This window comes from Saimiri boliviensis, chromosome 4 (assembly GCF_048565385.1).
Source record: "Saimiri boliviensis isolate mSaiBol1 chromosome 4, mSaiBol1.pri, whole genome shotgun sequence".
Classification (NCBI taxonomy): Eukaryota; Metazoa; Chordata; class Mammalia; order Primates; family Cebidae; genus Saimiri; species Saimiri boliviensis.
The window spans coordinates 155,207,156-155,232,961 of record NC_133452.1 but is presented as its reverse complement, the minus strand read 5'-3'; the positions used below and the strand labels follow the sequence as shown (position 1 = coordinate 155,232,961).

Sequence of the window (25,806 nt, the reverse complement as noted above, 5' to 3'; positions counted from 1 at the left end):
TATCTTTTTTTTTTTTTGAGACGGAGTTTTACTCTTGTTACCCAGGCTGGAGTGCAATGGCGCGATCTCGGCTCAACGCAACCTCCGCCTCCTGGGTTCAGGCAATTCTCCTGCTTCAGCCTCCTGAGTAGCTGGGATTACAGGCACGCGCCACCACGCCCAGCTAGTTTTTTGTATTTTTAGTAGAGACGGGGTTTCACCATGTTGACCAGGATGGTCTCGATCTCTCGACCTCGTGATCCACCCGCCTCGGCCTCCCAAAGTGCTGGGATTACAGGCTTGAGCCACCACGCCCGGCCCAAGTATTCTCCATATCTTTAAGACCTAACATGGTGTCCAGCACAGAACACATGTGAAAGAAACATTTATTGCATGAAAGATAGGATGGTCAAGAACAAACTCTGTAAGCAACAGTTGGTTGACTTTTTCCTTAAAGCATAAAATAGTTAGAGTAAAAAGGTAGAATAACTCTTTTTTTTTTTTTTCTGAGAGGGAGTCATGCTTTGTCACCCAGGCTAGAGTGCAGTAGCACAATCTTGGCTCACTGCAACCTCTACCTCCTGAGTTCAAGTGATTCTCCTGCCTCAGCCTCCTGAGTAGCTGGGATTATAGGTGTGCACCACCATGCCCAGCTAATTTTTTTGTACTTTTAGTAGAGACAGGGTTTCACCATGTTGGCCAGGCTGGTCTTGAACACCTGACCTTGTGATCCACCCGCCTCGGCATCCCAAAGTGCTGGGATTACAGGCGTGAGCCACCATGCCCGGCCAGAATAACTCTTTAGATGGGGGTTGAACATATTCATTTAGCTGGACCTGGAAACTGATTTCAAAGTGGACACTGTGGAAAAGATGAAGATTTTCAAAAGGAATTTCCCTAGACCACTATGCTCTCTACACAGGAATTAATGCCATTTTCCCCATTCCCTACACAACCCCACAAACAGAATTTAGCATTTTAAATCTTATTGGTACAAAAAGTTTGGCTGTGGTCTCATTATTCTGAACAAATAATCTGCAAATTATCTCACCTGATGTATTAGTCCATTCTTACACTGCTGTGACAAATTGCCTGAGACTGGGTAATTTACAGAGAAAGGAGGTTTAATTGACTCATGGCTCTGCGTGGCTGGAGAGGCCTCAGGAAACTTACAATTATGGTGGAAGGCATCTTCTTTCCAAGGCAGCAGGAGAGAGAAGAGCATATGGGAGAGAGCAGGAAAACTGCCTTGTGAAACTATCAAATCTCGTGAGAACTCACTATTACAAAAAGCCTCCCATGACCCAGTCACCTCCCACCACGTCTCTCCCTCAACACCTGGCCCTTGCAATTCAAGATGGGATTTGGGTGGGGGCACAAAGCATAACCACATCGCCTGACCAAAAGGAGAAAATGACTCAAACTCTTCACATTTCAAACACAGGACATGCTGTCCTCTGGAGGATGGGAGACCCAAAGTCCTTCCTTTTAATTAAGGTGAATGCAGGTATCTTAGGGCTTAAAGACATTTAAGGGTCAAAAAGAAATTTGGCATGGTTTCAAAAAATAAATAACAGCAGTCCATTCCCAGGCATCTAAAACATTGGCTGGGGAAAACCTACATTTATAGATAATTCTGGAGGTAAGGATGTTTTTCTGTCCTGGCTGGGAATTTTTATACAACATGCCATTGTGTTCAGCCCTGTAGAATTTATGCCATTAAGTGTTGTACATTCAGATAAAAGCTGGCTCAAGGGAAGGAAATTGTTGGCAGAGCACATTTTGGTAAATGATTTACAAAAGCATGAGAGGTGGTTTGTTCTTAGTTTTAAACTTCCCTTTCAATAAAACATTGACCAAGGACTTGGAGCTCTGCCTGTGCTTGTACTTCAGAAGGGCAATACACTGTATGTCAGGAGTGAAATGTTAACATTTGCACACAAGAAATATTGTGGGAGTCAATTGCAGATTCAATGCAGAGGAATCATTCATTTATTCATTCACTCAACAAGTCGGTACTGAGGATCAACCATGCTGCCAGACACCCGCTTTGGCCCTGAGGACACAGCAGGGAACAAAACAACACAGGTTGCTGCCCACATGGACCTTCCACTCTAGCTGGGAGAGACAGGCATCACTATGGAGAAAAATAAAGCTCAAAGCAGGTCACAGAATGATGGGTAGGGTGAGAATGTGGTTTTAAACAGGTAGTCTAGGACCAGGAATGGTGGCTCACACCTGTAATCCCAGCACCTTGGGAGGCTGAGGTGAAAGGATGCCTTGAGGCCAGGAGTTTGAGAATAGCCTGGGCAACATCGTGAGACTCCATCTCTAAGAAACATTTAAAAATTAGCCGGGCATGGTGGCATGCACCTGTAGTCCCAGCTGCTTGGGGAACTGAAGCAGGAGGATCACCTGAGCCCAGGAGTTCAAGGTTGCAGTGAACTATGATGGCGCCGCTGCACTCCAACATTAGTGACAGAAGGAGGACCCTGTCTAAAATAAAATAAAATGGTTGGGCACGATGACTCATGCCTGTAATCTCAGCACTTTGGGAGGCCAAGTTGGGTGGATCATGAGGTCAGGAGTTCCAGACCAGCCTGACCAACATGGTAAAACTCCATCTCTACTAAAAATACAAAAATAAAATAGCCAAAAGTGGGGGCATACACCTGTAATCCCAGCTACTCAGGAGGGTGAGGCAGAAGAATAGCTTGAACCTGGGAGGCGGAGGTTGCAGTGAGCTGAGATCATACCACTGTACTCCAGTCTGGGTGACAGAGCAAGAGTCTGTCTCAAAAAAAAATTTAAAAAGGAAGTAAAATGAAATGAAATGAGATAATACTTGAATAAGTCAGGTGATCAGAGAAGGCTCATTGGACTGATAGAGGTGGAAGAGTGACCCATGCAGCCATCGGGGCAGAGCAAACAAGAGGGACTGATGTTTCCGAATAGCTGAGATGGGATGAACTTTAGCTGGGGGCATGGAGAGGTCGTCCACATCCAACAAGGCAGCTAGGGATTCTCAGCCTTGTTAGGAGTTCCCTGGATACTAGTAACCATGAATTTACTGTGATATCAGGGAGGCACTTTAGAGATCACAAGAGAAGTCAAGGAACTCAGATAGAAGGACTTGGGAAGCATTACCCACATGGATATTAACATCACCAAGAATTAGGACAAGAGATGTGTTGGAAAATGTAACAGTGATCCAGCAGCTAAAATATTCAGGGGAGAGATTAAGCAAAGTTTTGATCATTGTGCAATCAAGTAGAAAGACTCAGAGTGCCATAAACTCCTATAAATTTCGAGTCTATTCACCGGCAAGATGCTTACTAATTTCTATTCACTGTCCTTTGGTGCCACCTGCTGGATACAGACCAAAGCAATACTATCAGATGCATGAAGCCTCTTAAGAAAAATCTTCCTCCTGTTCTTAATAAATTTCATGGCAGGTAGGGAAAAACAGTTCCTAGTGAACTGTGATTAGTTAGAAAATTCACCTTGGAATTTCATCAGAGGTAATCAATTTTACAGAGGAAAAAAGAATCAAAGGGGATGATAGAAAAGGAAGCAGGAATGAAATGGCAGAGTTGTCGAATTATTCCATCATTTATCTTTTGGGAAATACGCTGTCAATTTTGTTATTTTTTTTTACATATATGTATGTTTTTCTCCTCCCATCTCAAACATTACTTGTGTTGTGCCCACCCTATCACTGTATCTTGTATACAGGGCAGGATAGAGAGTAAATGCTGTGAATTTACCAAAGATTAGAGCAACTGAGAGTAAAGACAGTTTCACAGCAATGTGAATATACTTAACGCTATTGAACCAAACACTTAAAAATGTTAAGATGGTAAACTTTATGTGTTTTTAAAGCTCAATAAAAATGAAAAAATAAATTTTAAAAGGGCAACACGAGTGATCCTTGTGGTGATGGAAATGTTCTATATCTTGACGGTGTCAAGGTCAATAGCCTTGTCGTGATTTTTGTTAATACAGTTTTGCAAATATTACCTCTGGGGGAAATCGGATAAAGGGAATGTGAGCTCTCTCTTTTTTATTTCTTATGATTGCAAAAGCAAGTTTAAGGAAAAGAATAAGGATATAATAAAATATCATTTGATGTTAAAAAATAAACTAATTGAAGACTGGACGCATGACTAAATAATACTGGTAGAACTGAAAGGATGATCTACAGTTCATCAGTGTAGCTTTCTCAAATTCAGCAAAGTTGTAAACAAATTATTTGAATCCCTTGGAAATTAAGAGTTGGCAGGAGCAATATCAGGCCCAAATCTAGCAGATTGGGAGAATATTGGGCTGTATACTTCTAAGTCTCTCATAGAAAACTCCTGAGATATCTTTCTTATGAGAAATGACCAGCATGAAGAAAACCGTATACCAGTGATGCAAAATTCAAAACAAGAGGTTAGCAGTCTGGCGCAGTGGCTCACACCTGTAATCACAGCACTTTGGAAGGCCGAGGTGGGTGGTCAGGAGTTCAAGACCAGCCTGGCCAACATGGTGAAACCCTATCTCTACTAAAAATACAAAAATTAGCTGGGCGTGGTGGCAGGCACCTGTAATCCCAGCTACTCAGGAGACTGAGGCAGGCAGGAAAATCGCTTGAACCCGGGAGCCAGCGGTTGCAGTGAGCCAAGACTGCACCATTGCACTCTAGCCTGAGTGACAACAGTGAAACTTTGTCTCAAAAAAAAAAAAAAGATGTTAGCAAAGTGAATCCAGCATGGTGATTATGGTTTACATTGGTGCTTCCCTATCCAACATGCCTTTGCCTTTCTCCTTTCTGAGTGGAAATCAGTTTGATTCTGGAATCCACCCCTTCCCCACTTGTCTTGGTGAAAGCCATCTGATCCCTCACTCCAAAGGGAGATTTGATTGGCTTAAGGATAACTTCCACTTACTAGACAGTGACTAGTTTAGGAATTGGCATAGACACAATCTGGGTATAAGGAATGCAAGGAGGCACTTTCATAGTCCCTTAGGAAATGTCCTTTTTGCTTTGATGGGAACGCTTCCTGAAATGACCCTCTTCTGACAGAAGTAAGTGAGGAACCATGTAGCTCCAGTTGCTACTGAAAGCCTTCCTAGGAACTGGGAAGGACCACAAGGAACTGGCACCTTAGGACGGAGCTGATATTGAGGTCAGAGGAGCCTGTTAAGCCCTGGATCAACCAGTCAGGAACCTACCTTAATTTTGTGTCTAGTTAAATACATCAATATGTTTCTTTATTGTTGCAATTGATGTGAGTTGGGCTTTTTATTATTTTTAGGTGAAAGCATCCTGACTGATAAAATGACTTGGTTGGGGTTTATTCCAAGAGTGGCAGTATTGTTCTGTATTGGCAAAAATGCCGATATAATTCATTTCATCAATAGGTTGGAGTAGAAAGCAACATGATCATTCAGATAAGGAAAAACTCAAGATAATTTGTAGGTTACAGGTTCTTTTTGATTAAACAATGAATGAAAGAGGATTTTTAAGTCCTCTCAGAGAAAACACAAGCATTTGGGGGATGTAGCCATCTGAATGTGGCCCTCTCCTCTCCTTTACTCTCAAATTTAATCCAGATGAATCTCCTGAGCCAAACAGCTAGAGGTCTACAGAAAGCTGGATGAAAGCAACATCCTAGGTTTAATTGAACCAGCATAGGGCTTTCTCTTCCAGGGGCCATAAGATTGCCTGGAGACCAGTTTCAGGGAGCTCAGGACTGACAATGGCGGATATTGGGGAAAATGTAGTATTTAGAAATAAAAGGATTCCCTGGGGAAAATCACTACCTGCTCTGACAAATAGGCCTGGTTACCGGGCTTCCAGCAAGGCAAGAAGCAGCTAAATGTCTCAGCTAAGACCTCTCTGCCCATGAGATGGGTAAAGCACCTGGAGACAGGGATCAGGGAGCCTTCTTCCATGTACATCAGCTAGGATCGGGCAGCCTTACTTCTTCCACATGTTAACTCTCTGGAATGGAAACTAATTTAGCACCCGCTTCCTGTGGTATTTAAACAATCTTATCTGGATCTTCCACCCAAAGATGCAACAGCAACAACAAATCCCACCTAATGACATTCAGCAGCCAAAGGCAGAATGATGAGTTGTCACAAACAGAATATATAATCAATAGAATGAAGCGCTGGAGGAGACAAACAACAATTTGGTGAGGAAGAAAAGATCCAATAAGGAGGGTTATTGGCAGCGCAGTAAAGAATTTCTGAAGTTAAAAAGCATAATTTTCCAATTACGCAATGTAAAAAATAAGTAGAAGAGAAATGTACTGTCAAGACACAACTTAGTTTCCAGGAAGAGCAAGTCAAAAAAATATCCCCATGACCTCAGGGGGAAGAATGCATATTAAGACAGTTGATGAAACTTGGAGAATAGGCTTGAAAGTCTAATTCTATAATAAAGCTTCAAACTCCAAGCCACGATTTTATACCCAGCAGGATATCCCATTTCATGTGGTAATGAAAAATTTGAGCGTATATAAGAATTCAGATTATAAGCCTAAGTGTTCCCAAATGAGGGATTTTCTTGAGCAAATACTCTAACCAAACTACAAGCAAATCCAAACAAGCATTATGATAGGAAAAGAAGATGAGGGTCAGGCGCCGTGGCTCAAGCCTGTAATCCCAGCACTTTGGGAGGCTGAGGCGGGTGGATCACAAAGTCAAGAGATCGAGACCATCCTGGTCAATATGGTGAAACCCCGTCTCTACTAAAAATACAAAAAATTAGCTGGGCATGGTGGCGCGTGCCTGTAATCCCAGCTATTCAGGAGGCTGAGGCAGGAGAATTGCCTCAACCCGGGAGGTGGAGGTTGCGGTGAGCCGAGATCACACCATTGCACTCCAGCCTGGGTAACAAGAGTGAAACTCTGTCTCAAAAAAAAAAAAAAAAAAAAAGATGAGAAGAAATGGGGATGAGCAATGAAACTTGAGATACTTATATCTATCATCAGTTCATGTCTATCTTTCTATCTAAATGACTAAGGGTAGACTGTCAATGAATCTGTAATGTAAGTGCAAATATAGATTCTTGAAATAAAAAAGGGTATACTTTATGGGTCATTTAACAATATAAAAACAAAAGTACTAAATTATCTCAGAAAAAGTAGGAACTAGAGTGAAGAAGTGGTAACTAAAATCATTCCCAAACTTTGACTTCAGACCAAAGAGAAGAAGACAAAAACATTGAAAATATTCACTGATCTTGTTGAGATGATGTGGGGATAGGGGAAAACAGTTCACTGGCAGCCAGCTCTGGGAGGGCTCAAGTTGGTTGATTGTTAGATTTCAGAGGGCACCTCAGGGTCCTGGTGTCCCTCATCGACAGCCCAAGCTTTTCTTCACTCTCCTTTGCTGTCCTTACCCTTGTCTGAGAGGACAGGGGGTGCTGGCCATGCAAACCCCACAATAATCCTTGATCATATGAAACTGCAGGTTTTTATGAGACTGGATGACATGAAATTGCCAACAATTGTGTAATGTAATATTTAACCAAGCCAATAGTCCAAGGCCATCTTCCAAGAACATTACTTTTTTTCTTTGCTGTACATTGTGTCGTGCTAGAGATACTCATTTTTCTAGCAACTGTTTGCAGATCAGCAGTTGTTCACCTTGGATTGAGGACTCAAGTCAAAATGAATTTCTCTATATCAGCTGCAACTGGGATTACTTGTTTGTTTCTTTTTTTGTTTGTTTGTAAATTTTCAGCATTCAAGCTGTACAGATTTTCTCAAGCTTGGAGGGACAAAGGAATAAACAGACCCTTCTTGGAACATTAAGACAAATGGTTCCAAGTTGTCTGGGCTAATCAAGCAGTCACTCATTCACAGTATTTCTGTGGAAATGGCAATTCCTTAGCATTTGCCAACTTTCTTGTAATGTTAAATCTTATATAAATCCAAACTGGAATTTTGTATTTTATTTAGCTTATGAGATTAAATTTAAGACTAATTTAATAAACCAGCCTTTTCATGTGGAAAGTAGATTTAACAATAACTCCTAAAACTAATAAATTAAAAATAAACAAACTTCCAACAACAGGGACCAGCTAAATAAATAACAATGTCTTTTAACTTCTTTAGAACTGCAAACTCCTGAAGTGGTTTTAAAAATATGATCACCAATTTTGAATGGCACATGAAAAAGAATGGATTTTTTTTTTTTTTTTTCCCTGAGACAGAGTCTTACTCTGTTGCGCAGGCTGGAGTGCAGTGGTGTGATCTCAGCTCACTACAACTTCGGCCTCCTGGGTCAAGAGGTTTTTATGTCTAAGCCTCCCTAGTAGCTGGGACTAGAGGTGCACGCCACCACACCAGGCTAATTTTTGTATTTTTTGTAGACATGGGATTTCATCATGTTAGCCAGGCTGTTCTCAAACTCCTGAGCTCAAGTGATCCACCTACCTCAACCTCTCAAATTGCTGGGATTACAGGTGTGAGCCAGCGTGCTCGGCCAAGAATGAATTTTCAATAAAAATATTTTTAAAATTTTGATCAATGTATTAAGGATTGTATTATAAAGTTTCCTTAAAATACAATAGATGCAATTGGGTTTGCGAAATTATTAGTTAACAAAAATACATGTCGGTCTCTGCCTCCAGTCCTGGGCACACAGCTCCTACAACCCTTGTAATTTCCTGAGTGATGGGGCGGTAGGAAAATCTTTTGTTCTAATGTTTGGTCTCTACTCCAGTTTCTGACACAGTGCTCTTCAATCTCTTGGGATTTCCTGGGTGACAGCAGTGTCTGTTGTCCTAATGAGATGACTCTTGCTGGGCTCCTGCTGGGGGCTGGTCACCAGATAGACCAAGCCAGGATTAGAAGCTCAGCACCGTTTCTCTCTGGAGAGGGGAAAGGGGCTGGAAATGGAATTAATAATTCATCATGCCTGTGTGAGGACAGTGCCATAAAAATCCCTCAACTAGGGGTTCAGAGAGCTTCTGGCTTGGCAAACACATCCCCATGCTGGGAGCATGGCCACCCCCCAACTCCATGGGGACAGAAGCTTCTGCACTCAGGACTTTTCTTTCACACTTGCCCTATGCACCTCTTCCATCCGGCTATTCGTCAGTAGTCTTTGTAATATCCTTTATAATAAATGGGTAAATGTAAGGAAAGCGTTTCCCTGAATTTTGTGAGCTACTCTGGCAAATTAATTGAACCTGAGAAGGGGGCTGTGGGATCCCTGATTTATATCCAGAAGGTTGGAGATACTTAACAACCTACTGCTTGTGATGGGCAGCTGAAGTGGGAGGCAGTCTTGTGGGACTGAACCCCTAGCCTGTGGGATCTGACGCTTTCTCCAGACAGATAGTGTCATAATTGAATTGAATTAGAGAACACTCAGCTGGTGTCCGCTAGAGAACTGCTTGATTTTTGGTGGAGAGAAATCGCCACCCATTTTGGTGATGAAGGGTGAAGTGTTCTGTGTTGTATTGAGTGTATGAGAGTAGGAAAAGCACTTTGGTTTTTCCTAATAAGAGTTGATTAAGGAGTCATAAGAAACAATGCACATACATCTTAAATATTTTAACTTAAAACATTTATACATACTTTCATTCGAAAACGCTTTTATGTGACATCAATGCATGATTAGAATTCTTAGATAATATAAAACATATTTACAATGTATTATTTGTAGTTATAATTTTAGTTCCCTTAAATTAGAGGATGAAGTTTGGACATTTACAGACTCACAGATGTGAGTGCAGACTCATTCTTTGAAGATTTTTTGGCAAATATGCCTATTCCTTTTCTAACTCCATTTTAAAAGAAGCTATTCAAAATTAAATACAATAGCTGGTAAAAAGAGCATTAATAGGTCTTAGAATAATCATAAGTGGCTTTTGGTAAGTATTCAACTTGACCCTTGGAGACAGGGGTACCCAGCCATGCTGGAAAGTTCTCTGCTACTCTGGAATATGCATCTTATTGTGGGCATTGCTCAGTGTGTTTACAGAGTAAATGGCAAGTAAATAGAGCAAACTGGAGCGTGCCTCAAAATCACTGGGAGGGGCCGGGTGCGGTGGCTCATGCCTGTAATCTCAGTAATTTGGGAGGCTGAGGATGGTGGATCACTTGAGCTCAGGAGTTCAAGACTCCCCTAGGCAACATAGTGAAACCCCATCTCTACCAAAAACACAAAAAATTAGTCAGGTGTAGTAACATGCACCTGTGGTCCCAGCTACTTGGGAGGCTTAGGTAGGAGAATTGCTTGAACTCAGAAGGCAGAGGTTGCAGTGAGCCAAGATCTTGTCACTGCACTCCAGCCTGGGCAAAACAGTGAGACCCCATCACAAAAAATAAAAATCACTGGGAGGGCTAGTTACAATCCAGATCGCTGGGCCCCATGATCTGGTACAGATGGTCTGGGGTGGGGCCTGAGAACTTGCATTTATAACAGTTCCCAGGTGATGCTGATGCAGCTGGTTAGGAATCACATTTTGAGATCAACTGGCATAGGCCACATATGCAAAAGATTACAACTGGACCCCTTCCTTACGTCATATACAAAAATTAACTCAACATGGATTAAAGACTTAAAGGTAAAACCCAAAACTATGAAAACTCTGCAAGACAATCTAGGCAATACTATTCTGGACACAGGCATGGGCAAAGATTTCATGATGAAGATACCAAAAGCAATTGCAGCAAAAGCAAAAACTGACAAATGAGACCTAATTAAACCAAGCAGTTTCTGGAAAACAAGAGAAACTATCAACAGAATAAAGAACCTACAGAATGGAAGAAAATTTTTACAAACTATGCACCTGACAAAGGTCTAATATCCAGCATCTATAAGGAACTTAAACAGCTTTATAAGAAGAACATAACCCCATTAAAAAGTGGGCAAAAGACATGAACAATTTTCAAAAGAAGACATACACGCAGCCAACAATCATACTTAAAAAAAAGTTCAACATCACTGATCACTAGAGAAATGCAAATCCAAACCAACATGAGATACCATCTCACACCGGTCAGTATGACTATTATTAAAAAGTAAACAAAAACCAAAAACAAACAAAAAACCAGATGCTGGTGAGGTTTTGGAGAAAAAGGAACACTTTTACACTGTTGGTGGGAGTATAATTAGTTCCACCATTGTGGAAGATGGTGCGGTGATTCCTCAAAGACCTACAGATCATTTGACCCAGCAATCCCATACTGGGTATATACCCAAAGGAATATAAATTATTCTGTTACAAAGACATATGCACTCATATGTTCACTGCATCACTATTCACAATAGTGAAGACATGGAATCAACCCAAATGGCCATCAATGATAGACTGGCTTAAAAAAATGTAGTACATATATACCATGGAACACTGTGCAGCCACAAAAAGGAATGAGATGTCCTTTGCAGGAACATGGATGGAGCTGGAGGCCATTATCCTTAGAAAAATAATGCATGGACAGAAAATGAAATACTGCATGTTCTCACTTGTAAGTGGGAGCTAAATGATGAGAACACATGAACACATAAAAGGGAACAACACACATGAAGGCCTACAGGAGGATGCAGAGAGGGAGGAGGTAGAGGATCCAGAAAAGTAACTAATAGGTACTAGGCTTAATACCTGGGTGATGATATAATCAGTACAGCAAACCCCATGACACAAACTTACCCATATAACAAACTTGTGCATGTACCTACCCCTGAACTTAAACAATTTTTTTTTTTAGATGGAGTTCTGCTCTTGTTGCCCAGGCTGGAGTGCAATGGCACAATCTCCACTTACCACAACCTCTACCTCCCAGGTTCAAGTGATTCTCCTGCCTCGGCCTCCTGAGTAGCTGGGATTATAGGTGTGTGCCACCACACCCAGCTATTTTTTGTTGTTGTTGTATTTTTAATAAAGATGGGGTTTCTCCATATTGGTCAGGCTGGTCTTGAACTCCTAGCCTCAGATGATCCACCAGCCTCGGCCTCCCAAAGTGCTGGGATTACAGGCATGAGGCACTGCACCTGGCCCAAAACTTAAGAAAAAAAAAAAAAATAAAGAGAGAGAGAGATCTACTGGCATAGGCCAATTGAGTAAATTGGTAAGTGGAGGTCAGTTAAGTGATAATCCTCTGTACAGTCTTTCTCTCATTTAACAAGTGAACATTGCTGTTTATTTTAAACTAAGCAAGAAGAAGCATAAATTGTTGTCATGTACATTTTTCCATGATTGGCTTAGGGATTGAACTGTATTAATATAGAGAGAAAGTTTATGTATTAATTACTGGAAATTACTAGGACTTGTATTACTACTTTTATGACCTGGATGTTTAGAATGGTTTCATTTTGGCCAGGCGCAGTGGCTCAGGCCTCTAATCCCAGCACTTTGGGAGGCTAACGCAGGCAGATCACCTGAGGTCAGGAGTTTGAGACCAGCCTGGATAACATGGTGAAACTCTGTTTCTACTAAAAATACAAACAATTAGCTGGGCATCGTGGTGCATGCCTGTAATCCCAAGCTACTTAGGAGGCTGAGGCGGGAGACTCACTTGAACCCAAGAGGTGGAGGTTGCAGTGGGCGGAGATTGCCCCATTGTACTCCAGCTTGGGCAACAAGAGTGAAACTCTGTTTCAAAAATAAAAAAACATTTCATTTTGTGTTTAAAGATAGCCAATCACTTGATTTTTATGACTCATGTCTGTTTCCAAATGACAAGAGAAAAAGTTTCAGACTCTTATCTGCAAACACTTCTCTGCCAATAACACTTTGAAAATGTGGCTAGTCTTTATTCCTATCCACGAGAAGCCAACTTGGATATATGTAAATAAGCCACTCATTTTTTTTTTCTCTTTATGACATGGACTTTTAAACAATCAAGCATACGTGAAGTCTCAGTGTGCTGAATTAAAATAGTCATGAGATGAATTCAACTTCCTGAACAGGAGAAGAGTCTGGAGGTGAATTCGCAAAACTGGTTGCATCAAGCTTCAGTGTTCATTTGCATTCACAGTCTTTCAGCTAAGAGCCCTGATCAAGAACAGAAACAATGGAAAGGGGTAATTGGATAAAAGGAGAAGAGCTGCTTCTACTCTGTTCTACTATAATGGGGGGAATGTTCAAATTCTTTTACTTTTCACCCATTTTCAAAACAGAAATGGAAACATATGTTTTTGACTGTCTTTAACTATGGGAACCCTTAGAAACACAATGAGGGCACTAATCAATATTAAGAGAGACCATAATAGGAGAGACCATATTATTAAGAATGGTACCGTGGAAGCAGATTTATTTATATGGGAAGATATTGAATTCTTTAGTGAAAAAAGCAAGATGCCAAGCAGCTTCTGTAGGATAAGTCTGTTTTTGCAAGGAAAAAGTTCTGAAGTACATATAATACAATGTGGCAAGATCAAGAAAAATGGTGGATAGGAGGCAAGATTAACTTGAAGCTTTCACTCTGACAGACAGAGCAGTGTGTGGAGACTCACAGTGTGAACTTTTGCTCCAAGAATTACCACAGGAACATACCAGGAAAGCCGAGAGAATCCACAGACCCTTTGAAGGAAGCAGACTGCCACCTTCCGGCTCCGTAAGGCAGCTGAAAAACAGTGAGTGTCCAAAGTGTGAAAGGGGAAACATCCACCCCTGAATCCTCACTGGGGAAAATGAAGGACTGTATCATGGGAGAAGGATTTGACCTTACCTGGAGCTGAGACAAATTTAGAGAGCTGAATGAACTATATGGGTAGAGGAAGCATCGGGAAGAGCTTTGTGGGCATGCTTGGTGCCCAGGGAAGTCATTTCTGACTTGTCTCACAGGGGTCCTTGGGGAGGGCTGCTGTTGGAATTGGGGAAAGACCACAGGGAGAAGGAAACTTCCAGCTCAACTTTGTAACAATTTTGACCAAACACAAAGTTTCCTGGACAGAATATGGGGAAGGAGGCAATCTGGGAGTGCAGATAGGAACACAGAAACCATGGAAGGTGTGGAGGTGCAAAACCTGAAAGCCCTGCTTGCTTTCTCAGTGGGGAGGCTTGAAGTCTGGGGCAAGATCTCAGTCCTGCTCATTGGCTGCCTGGGAATAAACTTGAAGCTGTTGAGGGGACACAGTGGAAATGAGAATTGTCTTGCTGGCTTCATGGAAGCTGGGTGAGGCCTGTCACTACCAGATTTTCCCTACTCCCCTGGAGACCTGCATGACACAGCAGCCATAACCCCACTGGAAACATAACTCCATCAGCCTGAGAACCACAAGGCCAAGCCCCACAGCAGCCCAGGGAGAGTCTGAGCTCAGACATGCCTAGCCCTGCCCCAACCTGATGGTCTGTCTCTACCCACCCTGGTAGCCAAAGATGAAGGTCATAATCTCTTGGGAGCTCTGTGGCCCTGCCCATCACCTAAGAAACCCCAATACTTATCCAAGCAACTTTAGGGTAGGCTTGTATCCTTACACCACTGCAGCTGATGCTCTCTTGAAAGCGCCACCTCCTGGCTGAAGGTCAACCAACACTAAGCCAGCACACTAAACAAAACTGTAACCAAGGACCCTCACGGAGTCCACTTCACTCCCCTGCTACCGCCACTGGAGCAGGTGCTGGTTCTCACAGCTGAGAGACCTAAAGACAGATCACAATACAGGACTCCTTCCAGACACTCCCCAATACCAGCCAGAAGCCTGGTAGCTCAGCTGGGTAGCTAGACCCAAAAGAGAAACAACAATCACTACAGTTTGGAACTCAGGAAGCCCCATCCCTAGAGGCAGGAGAAAGAACACCACATCAAGTGAGCACCGTGTGGAACAAAAGTATCTGAACAACAGCCTTGCACCCTCGATCTGCCCTCTGACATAGTGTACCTAAATGAGAAGGAATCAGCCAAGCAATTCTGGTAATATGCCAAAACAAGTTTCTTTAACACACCCACAGATAACGCTAGCTCACCAGCAATGGATCCACACCAAGACGAAATCTCTGAATTGCTAGAAAAAAGAATTCAAAAGATTGATTATTAAGCTATTCAAGAAGGCACCAGAGAAAGGTGAATCCTGACTTTAAAAAAATTTAAAAAGCTATAGGATATGGATGAAAAAATTTCCAAAGAAATAGGTAGCATAAATAATAAACAATCACAACTTCTGGAAATGAAGGATACACTTAAAGAAATGCAAAACACACTAGAAAGTCTCAACAACAGAATCAAACAAGAAGACAGAACTTCAGAGCTTGAAGACAAGGTTTCCAACAAAGACAAAGAAAAGAGAATTTAAAAAAAGAAGAAAGCCTCCAAGAAGCTTGGGATTATGCTAAATGACCAAATCTAAGAATATCTGGTGTTCTGAAGAAGAGAAATATAAAAATTCTGAAAATAAGCCCCTGATTTCTCCTGGCTTGTAATATTTCTGCTGAGAAGTCTGCTATTAGCTTCATGGGGTTCCCTTCGTATATGATCTGACGTTTTTCTCTAGCTGCCTTTAAGATTCTTTTTTTAATAATCACCTGGACAATCTGGTAACGGTATGCCTTGGTGATCATTTTGTGTAGCATCAGGCAGGTGTTCTCTGGATTTCTTACTTTTGGATATTTAACTATCTAGCAAGATTAGAGAAATTTTCTTGAATTATTCCCTCAGATATGTTTTCCAGGTTTTTTGCTTTTTCTCTTTTTGTCTCAGGAATGCCAATAATTCATAGGTTCTGTCATTTTTACATAATTCCACATTTCTCAAAGACTTTGTTCATTTAAAAAAATTATTTTGTATTTATTTCAGTCTGACTGGGTTGATTTGAAAGACTAACCTTTGAGCTCTGACATTCTTTCGTTTGCTTTGTCCAGTCTATTGATAAAGCTTTCAGTTATATTTGAAATTCCTTGAATTCAATTCCAGAAGCTCTGATTGATTTCTTTTTAAGACATTTATTGCTTCCTTTATTTTCTGGATTGCTTTAGAAGTTTCTTTGTACTTCTTTTCGATCTTGTCCTGTATCTCATTAAGCTTTTTTGCAATCTATGCTTTGAATTATCTGTCATTTCTGAGTTTCCGTTTTGGTTAGATGCCATTGCTGGAGAGCTAGTACAATCTTTTGGTGTGTCACTACATTCAGATTTTTCATGGTGCAGATTCTTTGTGCTCGTTCCTTCTCATCTGGAGACGCTGGCACTTCCAATTTTTGTTATTATTTTCAAGCCGATAGGATTTTTTTCTTTTTCTTTCTTTTCCTTAACAGTTCCTGTTACTATAGAGGAACTGTACTGTACCCCAACAGGGAAGGGTTAGGGAAGGGTTGGGTCTTTGGGCTTTGCTTCTATAGCCCTATGCATTTCTTTCAGCAGGTTTTATATTGGGCTGTGTGGTTTGACCTACAAGCCTATAGATGGCACTTACAGGTAGGAGCCAGCTGTGGCCACTAGGGCTGTGTGTATACTTGATCTTTGTTTATTGCAGAAACTCTCTGTTGCCTTAGGCAATGGGCTGATTTGTAGAATTCACAGTGATCTGAGCACCCCTACGCAACCCTGGAGTGTGGGACAAGGGCCATGATAGGTGGGGCCAGACCAGGCATGTTTGCCTGCACATCCCCCAATGGCAGGCACAAGCACAAACTCTGAGGGATAATCTAGTGGGCGGCCACCAAGCATCCAGAGCTGTGCCTAGGTGTGGAGCTGGGAAACCTCCTCAGTCCCAAGTTCTCTGCACAGGGATGAGAGTTGGCTTAAATTCCTAATTCAGGAGACTAGGTGCTCCAGATGCCTGGAGATCTGCCTGGGAGTACAGCAGAGAGGGCCCTTCTGCAACAAGAACTCTGCACAGGAAGGGTGAGGTGATTCAGCCTGTTGTTCCAGGTGAGTGGGTCCTCCAAATGCCTGGAGATCCGTCCAGGCATGGAGTAGAGAGGGCACCCCTGAATCAAGTTATCTGCATAGAAGGGGTGGGACGACTCAGTCTGCTGAACCAGGCAATCAGGTACACAGTATCTTGAAACACTTTATTTCGTTTGATTCAACTCTATGACTCTGGCTATCCCAAATTAACATGTAAGGTAATTGAGACAGAGAGCCTGCATGCCTCAGGGTCACACTGTAAGAAGTAGACTGAAGGTCTAAAAGTTTTGGCTCTGCAATTAGTTTTGAAGAAGCCCCTCCATCCCCTCTACCAGCACTGTCATACTTCACTGGCTGTAGGTGTCTGAAGTGCTACAGGCTATAGGAACATATACAACAGAGGTATCCATATACAACAGAGGTCCCCAACCTTTTTGGCACCAGAGACTGGTTTCGTGGAAAACAATTTCCCCATGGACGTTGGGGCAGAGTGTGGATAATTTCAAGGTGATTCAAGCACATCACATTTATTGTGCACTTCATTACTATTATTACATTGTTATATATAATGAAATAATTATACAACTCACCATCACCTTCCTGTGCAGAATGTAGAATCAGTGGGAGCCCTGAGCTTGTTTTCTTGCAACTAGATGATCCTATCTGGGGTGGAGGGAGACACTGACATCTAAAACGTGTTGCTTATGTCCAGTCTACTCCAAAATCTCATTTTGGTTGTTGTCCCTGCAGAAAACCCTGCTGCAAAACGATAGGATGTCTGAAATGGAAGCAGGCATTTCAGCGCTTTTGTGGCAATGTGAGGATATTCTGCCTGGACTTTAATTCAGAACATATGGAGATTTGAAGTTGCCTCAAACATACCTTTAAGGCCACCAGATGCAGCTGTACAACTGAAGTACATGGACTCACTTCACCACCATAAAGCCTGCCACCACATGCAGCTGTACAACTGAAGTACATGGACTCACTTCACCACCATAAAGCCTGCCACCACATGCAGCTGTACAACTGAAGTACATGGACTCACTTCACCACCCTAAAGCCTGCCACCACATGCAGCTGTACAACTGAAGTACATGGACTCACTTCACCACCCTAAAGCCTGCCACCACATGCAGCTGTACAACTGAAGTACATGGACTCACTTCACCACCCTAAAGCCTGCCACCAGATGCAGCTGTACAACTGAAGTACATGGACTCACTTCACCACCCTAAAGCCTGCCACCACATGCAGCTTCACTGTCACTTGCCACTCACGGATACAGTTTGATATGTGTTTGCAAGCAACTGATTTATTACGGTCTCCATGCAGTAAAAGCTCTTTGCTAAGTTTAATCTGTATTTGCAGCTGCTCCCCAGTGCTAGGATCACCACCTCAGCTCCACTTCAGATCATCAGGCATTACGTTCTCATAAGGAGTGTGCATCCTAGATCCCTCGTGTGCACTGTTCATTCCTATGAGAATCTAATGTCGCCACTGATCTGACAGAAGGTGGATCTCAGGCTGTAATACGAGTGATGGGGAATGGCTGTTAATACAGATGAAGCTTAGCTTTCTCACCTGACGCTCACCTCCTGCTGTGAGGCCCAGTTCCTAGCAGGCCATGGACAGGTACTGGTCCATGGCCTGGGGGTTGGGGACCCCTGATACACAAAAGGCCAAAGGGAATGTATGAACAGGAGATGATGAGTAAGCCTCAAGTCAAATGGTTCCCAAGAAAACAAGCCATGCACCTGTTTCTGGAGGAGGTATCCTCTAAAACAATATTTATGTAGCACTTATAATGTGCATTCACTTTCCAAGGTACCAAAAACTGCAACCATGATTACAACAGACCCACTCCTTTGTCTTACAGGAACTAAAAATATCTAATGGTAAAAATGGAAAAGTATCAGGTGATTTCTACACAGGGTGATAGACGCAAAGGTGAAACAGTTCGGGGTGCCAAAAGGTGAGAGGGGCATTGACCTGGACCAGAGGGCTTAGAGGAAGTGACGTCTGAGTTGAGACATGAAAGACAAGAAGGCATTTTTCAAGTCAAGGAGCAGGAAGAATAGAAGGGAAGAGGGAAACAGCATGTGCAAAGGTCTAGCGCCTGGGGTGAGTGCGCTGAGTTAGAGGAACTGGAAGAGGTTCTATTTGGCTGAATTGTGAAAGCTGAGATCCTTACCAGGGAGTCTGGGCTTTATCTCAACAATAAAAGGGGGCCAACCAGGGGTTTTAAACAGATACTGTTGTATAATGATCAAGACTATTGTAGCAACCCAGTTGAATGATGGTGGGCGGCTGAAACTAGGTACCGACAAGGGAAAAGTATGAAGATGGATGCAAGAGATCCTTAGAATCTAGGATCATAGCCTGGCATGGTGGCTCACACCTATAACCCTAGCACTTTGGGAGGCCAAGGTGGGTGGATGGTTTGAGCTCAGGAGTTTGAGACCAGCCTGGTCAGCACGACAAAACCCTATCTCTGCAAAAAATTATCCTGGTGTGGCTGTGTGTGCCTGTAGTCCCAGGTACTTGGGAGCCTGAGGCAGGAGGATCGCTTGAGCCTCAGGAAGTCAAGGCTGCAGTGAGCCAAGATCATGTCACTGTACTCCATCCTGGGTACAAAGTAAGACCCTGTCCCGCCCCTCCCACCCCAGGAAAAAGCATCTATAATCATAAGTCCTGATAATTGATTGGATGTGAGTGGTAAGGGAGGGAAGAAGCAAGGTATAATTCCAATAAGATGAGGGCCAGCAGCTTCTCAGCTCAGTGTGCCTGCAGGGAAGACAGACACTGGTAGCAGGGCCTCCCTCCACCCCCACAACTTCCTTCCACCCCTAGCCTCAGTTGAAGTTCTTCTGTTTTCACAAGAAGAAAACTCCATTCTGTATATAATTCTGAGAATTAGATATTGCTAACTTAAGCTACATAGATGAAACTGTAATTCAACCAACTTTAAGATAATTGCTTCATTCCTGCATAACACAAAGAAAAAAATTTCAGAAACTGTAGACGTACAGCATAAAAAACATACAAATCATTAAAATACTTAACACAAATCCATGTAATTTGTCTTAAAGGACCAGCAGAAGATGGACACTGCCACCAGGCAGGAGAACAGGAAGGGTTTCATTTGGCATGAACATATTCACGTAAGCTGAAGGCACTGACACATTAAAGACATCTCCACAGTGTTTGAAGCCACACAAATGAGGGTGCCAAATATCCAAGCTGGTCAAGTCTCCCCCTCACTCCTTTATTAAATCTAGCATAGCTATTTAATTTACTCAACTAACCTTCAGCCCATGCAGCCCACACAATCATCCTTAAGCCCACGGCAAGAAATCCCAGTGGAATGAGGTCAGGCAGTCAAAGAATCTGAGACATACTACAAATGTCACAAAAGGGGAAAATGAATGCCGGCTTATGAAATTCACACAAAAAAATGGCTTAGTAGACTATGTTATCTGCTTGGTTGTAAGACATGTCTGACTCCACGACCCCAAAACTTTCATCACTGTCATTTCTGTCACTCAAGGTTGCATCACTTTTACTCTTCTTCCTCTGGCAAGGTTTTCCTCCCTGCAGGTCAGACGGTTCAAACCCAGCCCACCTCACCCTTTGAAGTCCTTTGGCAAATGCAACCTCAGCCCCACCTAGTTTAGCTGAATCTGAATGATTGGCTGAAGGCAAAAGTCGGTCACTCTGTAGCCTTTTTCTTATTTCCTCTTCTTTAGGCTGCAATGTGGTATTAAAGAATGAAAAAGAGTCTGAGTAACTTTCTACAAGTTGCAATTAATGTTGCTTGTATGAACATTTATGGCTTCTCTATGTCATTATTCAGTTGTTAACAAACATCTTTTGAGAAACTCTTGTTGAAGGCAGACACGGGGCCTGTCCTCATGGAGCTTGCAGTCTGGTCCTTGTGCTCTGAGAGGCCAATTAGAGAGCCAATTAGAGGGAAATGAAGGCTGTTGGACCAAAGCTGTGAAGGTGGCATCTGGCCAAGGGCACATGGAGGGTTATGGGGGCCCTCGGTGAAAATACAAAAGGGGTGATGCTGCCTGATGCTCTGCAGCAGCTCCTCTCAGTTTAACACCACACCCCAACCCTGCCCCTCCTCCTGCCCCCATCCTTAACTGAAGTTTCTCTCTTTTCATATGAAGAACACTCCATACTTCGCTTAATTCCAAGAACTGGATGTTGCTTGCTTAGGCTATATGGATGAAACTGTAATACCCAACCTACTTTATTCCTTTATGACAGGAAGGAAATTGTTAAGAAAAACCACTAAACATGAAACATACAATAAAAAGCATATAAGTCATTAAAATATTGTCTGTAGGCCAGCCACAGTGGCTCATGCCTGCAATCCCAACACTTTGGGAGGCCAAGGCAGGAGGATCATTTAAGGTCAGGAGTTTAAGACCAGCCTTGGCTGCATAGCGAGAAACCATCTCTAAAAAGTCTTTATTTAAATTAGCTACATGTAGTGGTGTGGGTTTGTAGTCCCAGCTACTCAGGAGGCTGAGACAGGGGGACCTCTTGAGCCCAAGAGTTTGAGGTCGCAGTGAACTCTGAGCATGCCACTGTACTCCAGCCTGGGCAACATAGTGAGATTTTGTCTCTTAAAAGAATTAGTAAAATAAAATAAAATACTGATTATTGATTCATACAATTTGTCTTAAAACTGCTGATAGGAAAGGTCTGGCATGAGATCACATTAGCAGACAGCTAACCACTCAAGTCTAGAGCATCTGAGAACTCAGTACCTTCCTGCACTCTTCGGCAACCTCCATCTTCTTCTCGATGTCACTCATGGTAAAATCCTTCTCTTGCTTTTTGATCTTGAGTTTTTTTAGCCTGGCAGGTGGCTTTCTCAATGGCTTCTCAGTCATATTCACCTGGAATAATTTTTTTTTTTTTTAACATGGAGAAACAACTATATTCACTGGCAAGAGGAGAAGGGCAAAAGAGTTAGAATAAACAGTTCAAAATGTCAATTATAGGCTGGGCGCGGTGACTCATGCCTGTAATCCCAGCACTTTGGGAGGCTGAGGTGGGCAAACTGCTTGAGCCCAGGACGTCCAGGCCAGCCTGGGCAATGTAGTAAAACCTTGTCTCTACAAAAATATAAAAACTTAACGAGGCATGTTGGCATGTGCCTGTAATCCCAGCTACTTGGGAGGCTGAGGGTGGAGGATTGCTTGAGCCCAGTTAAAACACATGCTCTGATATGCCCTAAGTGAATGAAAAAAAAAAAAAAAAAAAAAGAAAAGAAAGGAAAAAAAACCACATGCTCTGAATAAAGAGATCCCCCAAACAGGCTTTGTGTGAGCAACATGGCTGTTTAGTCACTTGGGTGTGGGCGGGCTGGGTTCAAAAAGAGAGTCAGAGCAGGGCAGTAGGATAGGAGTTGGTTTTATAGGAAAGTTACAGAAGCAATAGTTAAGGGTGGCTTTTGCAAGGTGGGAGGGGGTCTGGAGTCATGAGGTTGACCAAGGTCAGTTACAAAGTCCAGTTGCCTTATCAGTTGAGGCAGGGATAGGGAACAATAGAAGACTGTCTCAAAGTTAATTAGGCACTGCAGGGGTTGATCATTCTCCCTTCTGTGATTTTCCAGTCACTTCAGACTTTCCAGTTCCAGGAACTCATCTGGAGTGTATGTGCAGGTCACAGAGGTTACCACGGCGTGGTCCATGGTGCAGTCAGTTAGCCTAAAAGACCTTATACCCAGGAGGTGGAGGTTGCAGTGAGCCAAGATCGTGCCACTGCACTCTAGCCCTGGTTACAGAGTGAGATCCTGTCTCAAAATAAATAAATAAAAAGTAAATTCTAAAAACCAAACTTTCCGGGGTCAGATTACAAAAACAATGTGGAAGTTGGTAACAGCAGAATTATAAAGATAATATCTATTAGATGCCTTAAAAAACACCAGTCTATTACAGAAAAATCTCTACAAGTGCAGATGCTCTCAGACTGCATAGAAGAGGACCCCTTAGAAGGAAAAAATAAGATGAAAAGCAGTGGAGAATGGGGGTGAATTCATAGTTCACGGTGCAAAGTTCAACCTGATGATTTTATAATATTCCACAAGCTACAGGTTACTTTCATCTGAGACAGAGATTAGTTTTCATTGCTTCTGGTGTTGTGGTAGAAAGAGATAATCAACAATTACTGAACAGCAACTCTGTGCTGAGCTTTGCTGGAGGAACTGGACAAATATTTTCATGTCAGCAGGGGGAAAATTCCGATTCATATAATCAACTATCCTTTTAACAGTTCAAAGCAGTAATAATGATTTTCTAGTCATAATTTCTAGTTCCAAAATAAGTAAAATTATCATAAAGAATTTATGAAGTTTTAATGTATATGTTTTTGTTTTAAAAATTAGTTTTAGGATAATATAGATAGATTATAAAAAATTTAACTGATACACAAATCATCTCAGAATCCTCTATTTAACCACCTAGCCCCCAATCCCAGTCCTTAGCGTGAAGCTTTGTAAAGAGTTTAGTGTGTGTCTTTCCAGATAGCTATTCCGCACATGTATGTATATACATATATATGTGTTAAGGATACCTGTAGTGTTAAACAAAACCTAAATGGAGTTATACTATACACACTGCTCTGCAATTTACTTTCTTCAATTAACTTAATATGGGCGTCTTTCTAGGTTAGTATATTTAGATTTATTACAACTGGGTAGGGAGTGGTTAACTCCAAGGCTGCACTATAAAATGAACTGAATATTGTTCTAAATAATTTCTCTAAAGACTTTTTATTAAAGACAAAAGAGCTATTAATATTCACTGTAATTTCTAAAAGACTGTATCTCTAGACTATAATGCTGTAGGTACTGAGAAAATACATCAAAGAGAGGAAGTTTAGCAGAGTAAAACAAATCACCAGTCAACCCTGGGCTTGAATTCTGGCTGGCCTATGGAATGGACTCTTGTTCTGTCACCTAGACTGGAGTGCAGTGGTGTGATCTCAGCTCATTGAAACCTCTGCTTCCCGATTCTCCTGCCTCAAGTGATTCTCCTGACTCAGCCTCCTGAATAGCTGGAATTGCAAATGTGCGCCACCATGCCCAGGGCTTGAATTGACTTTCTATGATTCCTTAAACTCTGCAAGCCATGGTTTTCTCATTTGTAAAAATAAGTTTAATAATACATATTTCACAGGATTGGTTTTAAAAAAGAAAAAAAAAAAAGGATAAAGTAGCCACTCAGCAAATGGTAGCTGCTTTTCATTCAGTCAAAGCAGTGACTTTTTCCAAAGGCAGAATACAAAATCCTAAGTAAGACAAAGCTGAAAGGGGCGAAAGCACAGAGTTGGGGAAAGAGAGTCTGCCGCCAGGGATGGTTAGGCACCAGGCGTGAGCTTCAACCCTCGGGCAACAGGAATGCTCAGGGTATAGTGGAGACCCAGGCAGCTCTTCTCTCTGGACTCAATTTTCCCAACTGTGAAGCAGCAAGGGGGCAGAGGCCTGCTAAGCTTCTTTTCAGCTTTCAAATCTATGATTCTCACAAAGTCTTCTAAAGAAAAAACATGTATTGACGTTTTGGTTCCTTTAAAACCATCAGATGGTTTATGTGATGCAAAGTTATTTACTACTTGAAAACCATGGAATGGTTGTCAAAGCAAGTTCCCCCTCCTCTCATCATTTTGTATTATTTTATGACGATTGACGCTTAGGTTTCCTGCTGGCAAAGACTACCTGCTAAAGAGAGGGGAATACTTGCTATGATGGCTTAACTAGAGATACTGTGAAATTAACAAGAAAATGATTTTTTTAGGGATGCTCATGCATAGAGGGCTAAAAGAAAATCAAATAGTAGGCCGTGCGTGGTGGCTCACGCCTGTAATCCCAGCACTTTGGGAGGCTGAGGCGGGCAGATCACGAAGTCAGGAGATCGAGACCATCCTGGCTAACATGGTGAAACCCTGTCTCTACTAAAAATACAAAAAATAAGACAGCGTGGTGGCACATGCCAGTAGTCCCAGCTACTTAGGAGGCTGAGACAGGAGAATTGCTTGAACCCGGGAGGCAGAGGCTGCAGTGAGTGGAGATCACCCTACTGCACTCCAGCCTGGGCAACAGAGCAAGACTCTGTCTCAAAAAAATAAAAATAAAAAAAAAAATAAGGCAGGGCACAGTTGCTCAAGCCTATAATCCCAGCACTTAGGAGGCCAAGGCGGGTGGATCACGAGGTCAAGAGATCGAGACCATCCCGGTCAACATGGTGAAACCCCGTCTCTACTAAAAATACAAAAAATTAGCTGGGCATGGTGGTGCGTGCCTGTAATCCCAGCTACTCAGGAGGCTGAGCAGGAGAATTGCCTGAACCCAGGAGGCGGAGGTTGCAGTGAGCCGAGATCACGCCATTGCACTCCAGCCTGGGTAACAAGAGCGAAACTCCGTCTCAAAAAAAAAAAAAAAAAAAAAATTTTAAATTAAAGATCCAATAACGAAATGCCAGATTAGGCTATACATAGGAGCCTGAACCTTGACTAAAATTCTGAGATCAGTAGTTCTGAGAGAAGTTGGATTTTCTGTTTTGGTCATCTCCTCCATGTTGCTTAATCTTAAAATGACCCTCCCCATAGAGGAGGGTAATCCTATTTGTGTAACCCCTGTTCTTTTGGAGTTCCACATTTTAAGTAAAAAAATAAAAAACCTGTAGAAAGATACCTGTATTCTTTACAACTGAAAGTTATGAAGTCAGAATTTATTAAATGTTGGCACTTAAAAAGGTTAATAACGTGCCGGGCGCAGTGGCTCACACTGTAATCCCAGTACTTTGGGAGGTCGAAGCAGGTGGATTGCTTGAGTTCAGGAATTCAAAACCAGCCTGGGTAATGTAATCAGACCCTGTTTCTTTTTAAAATTAAAAATAAAAAAAGGTAACAATGACCACCTTATGCTTAGAGAGGTGCTACCAGTAGAAACAACAACGAATCAACAACAAAATCAGATTTGCGTCCCGTTTCTAGCTACGAACTTATATGTT

General features: G+C 42.2%; 1 protein-coding gene across 1 annotated transcript in view; it reads right to left on the bottom strand.

The window, feature by feature from the left end:
• Nucleotides 1-20,022: 20,022 nt before the first annotated feature.
• STMND1 (stathmin domain containing 1) overlaps nt 20,023-25,806 on the bottom strand; it is a 29,679-nt gene continuing 23,895 nt past the window's right edge. The window contains exons 4-5 of the mRNA XM_074397086.1: nt 21,562-21,693; nt 20,023-20,527 (exon numbers count right to left, since the gene is read on the bottom strand). Coding sequence (XP_074253187.1) covers nt 20,240-20,527; nt 21,562-21,693 — 420 coding nt within the window. The 3' untranslated portion in view covers nt 20,023-20,239. The remainder of the gene's footprint in view (nt 20,528-21,561; nt 21,694-25,806) is intronic.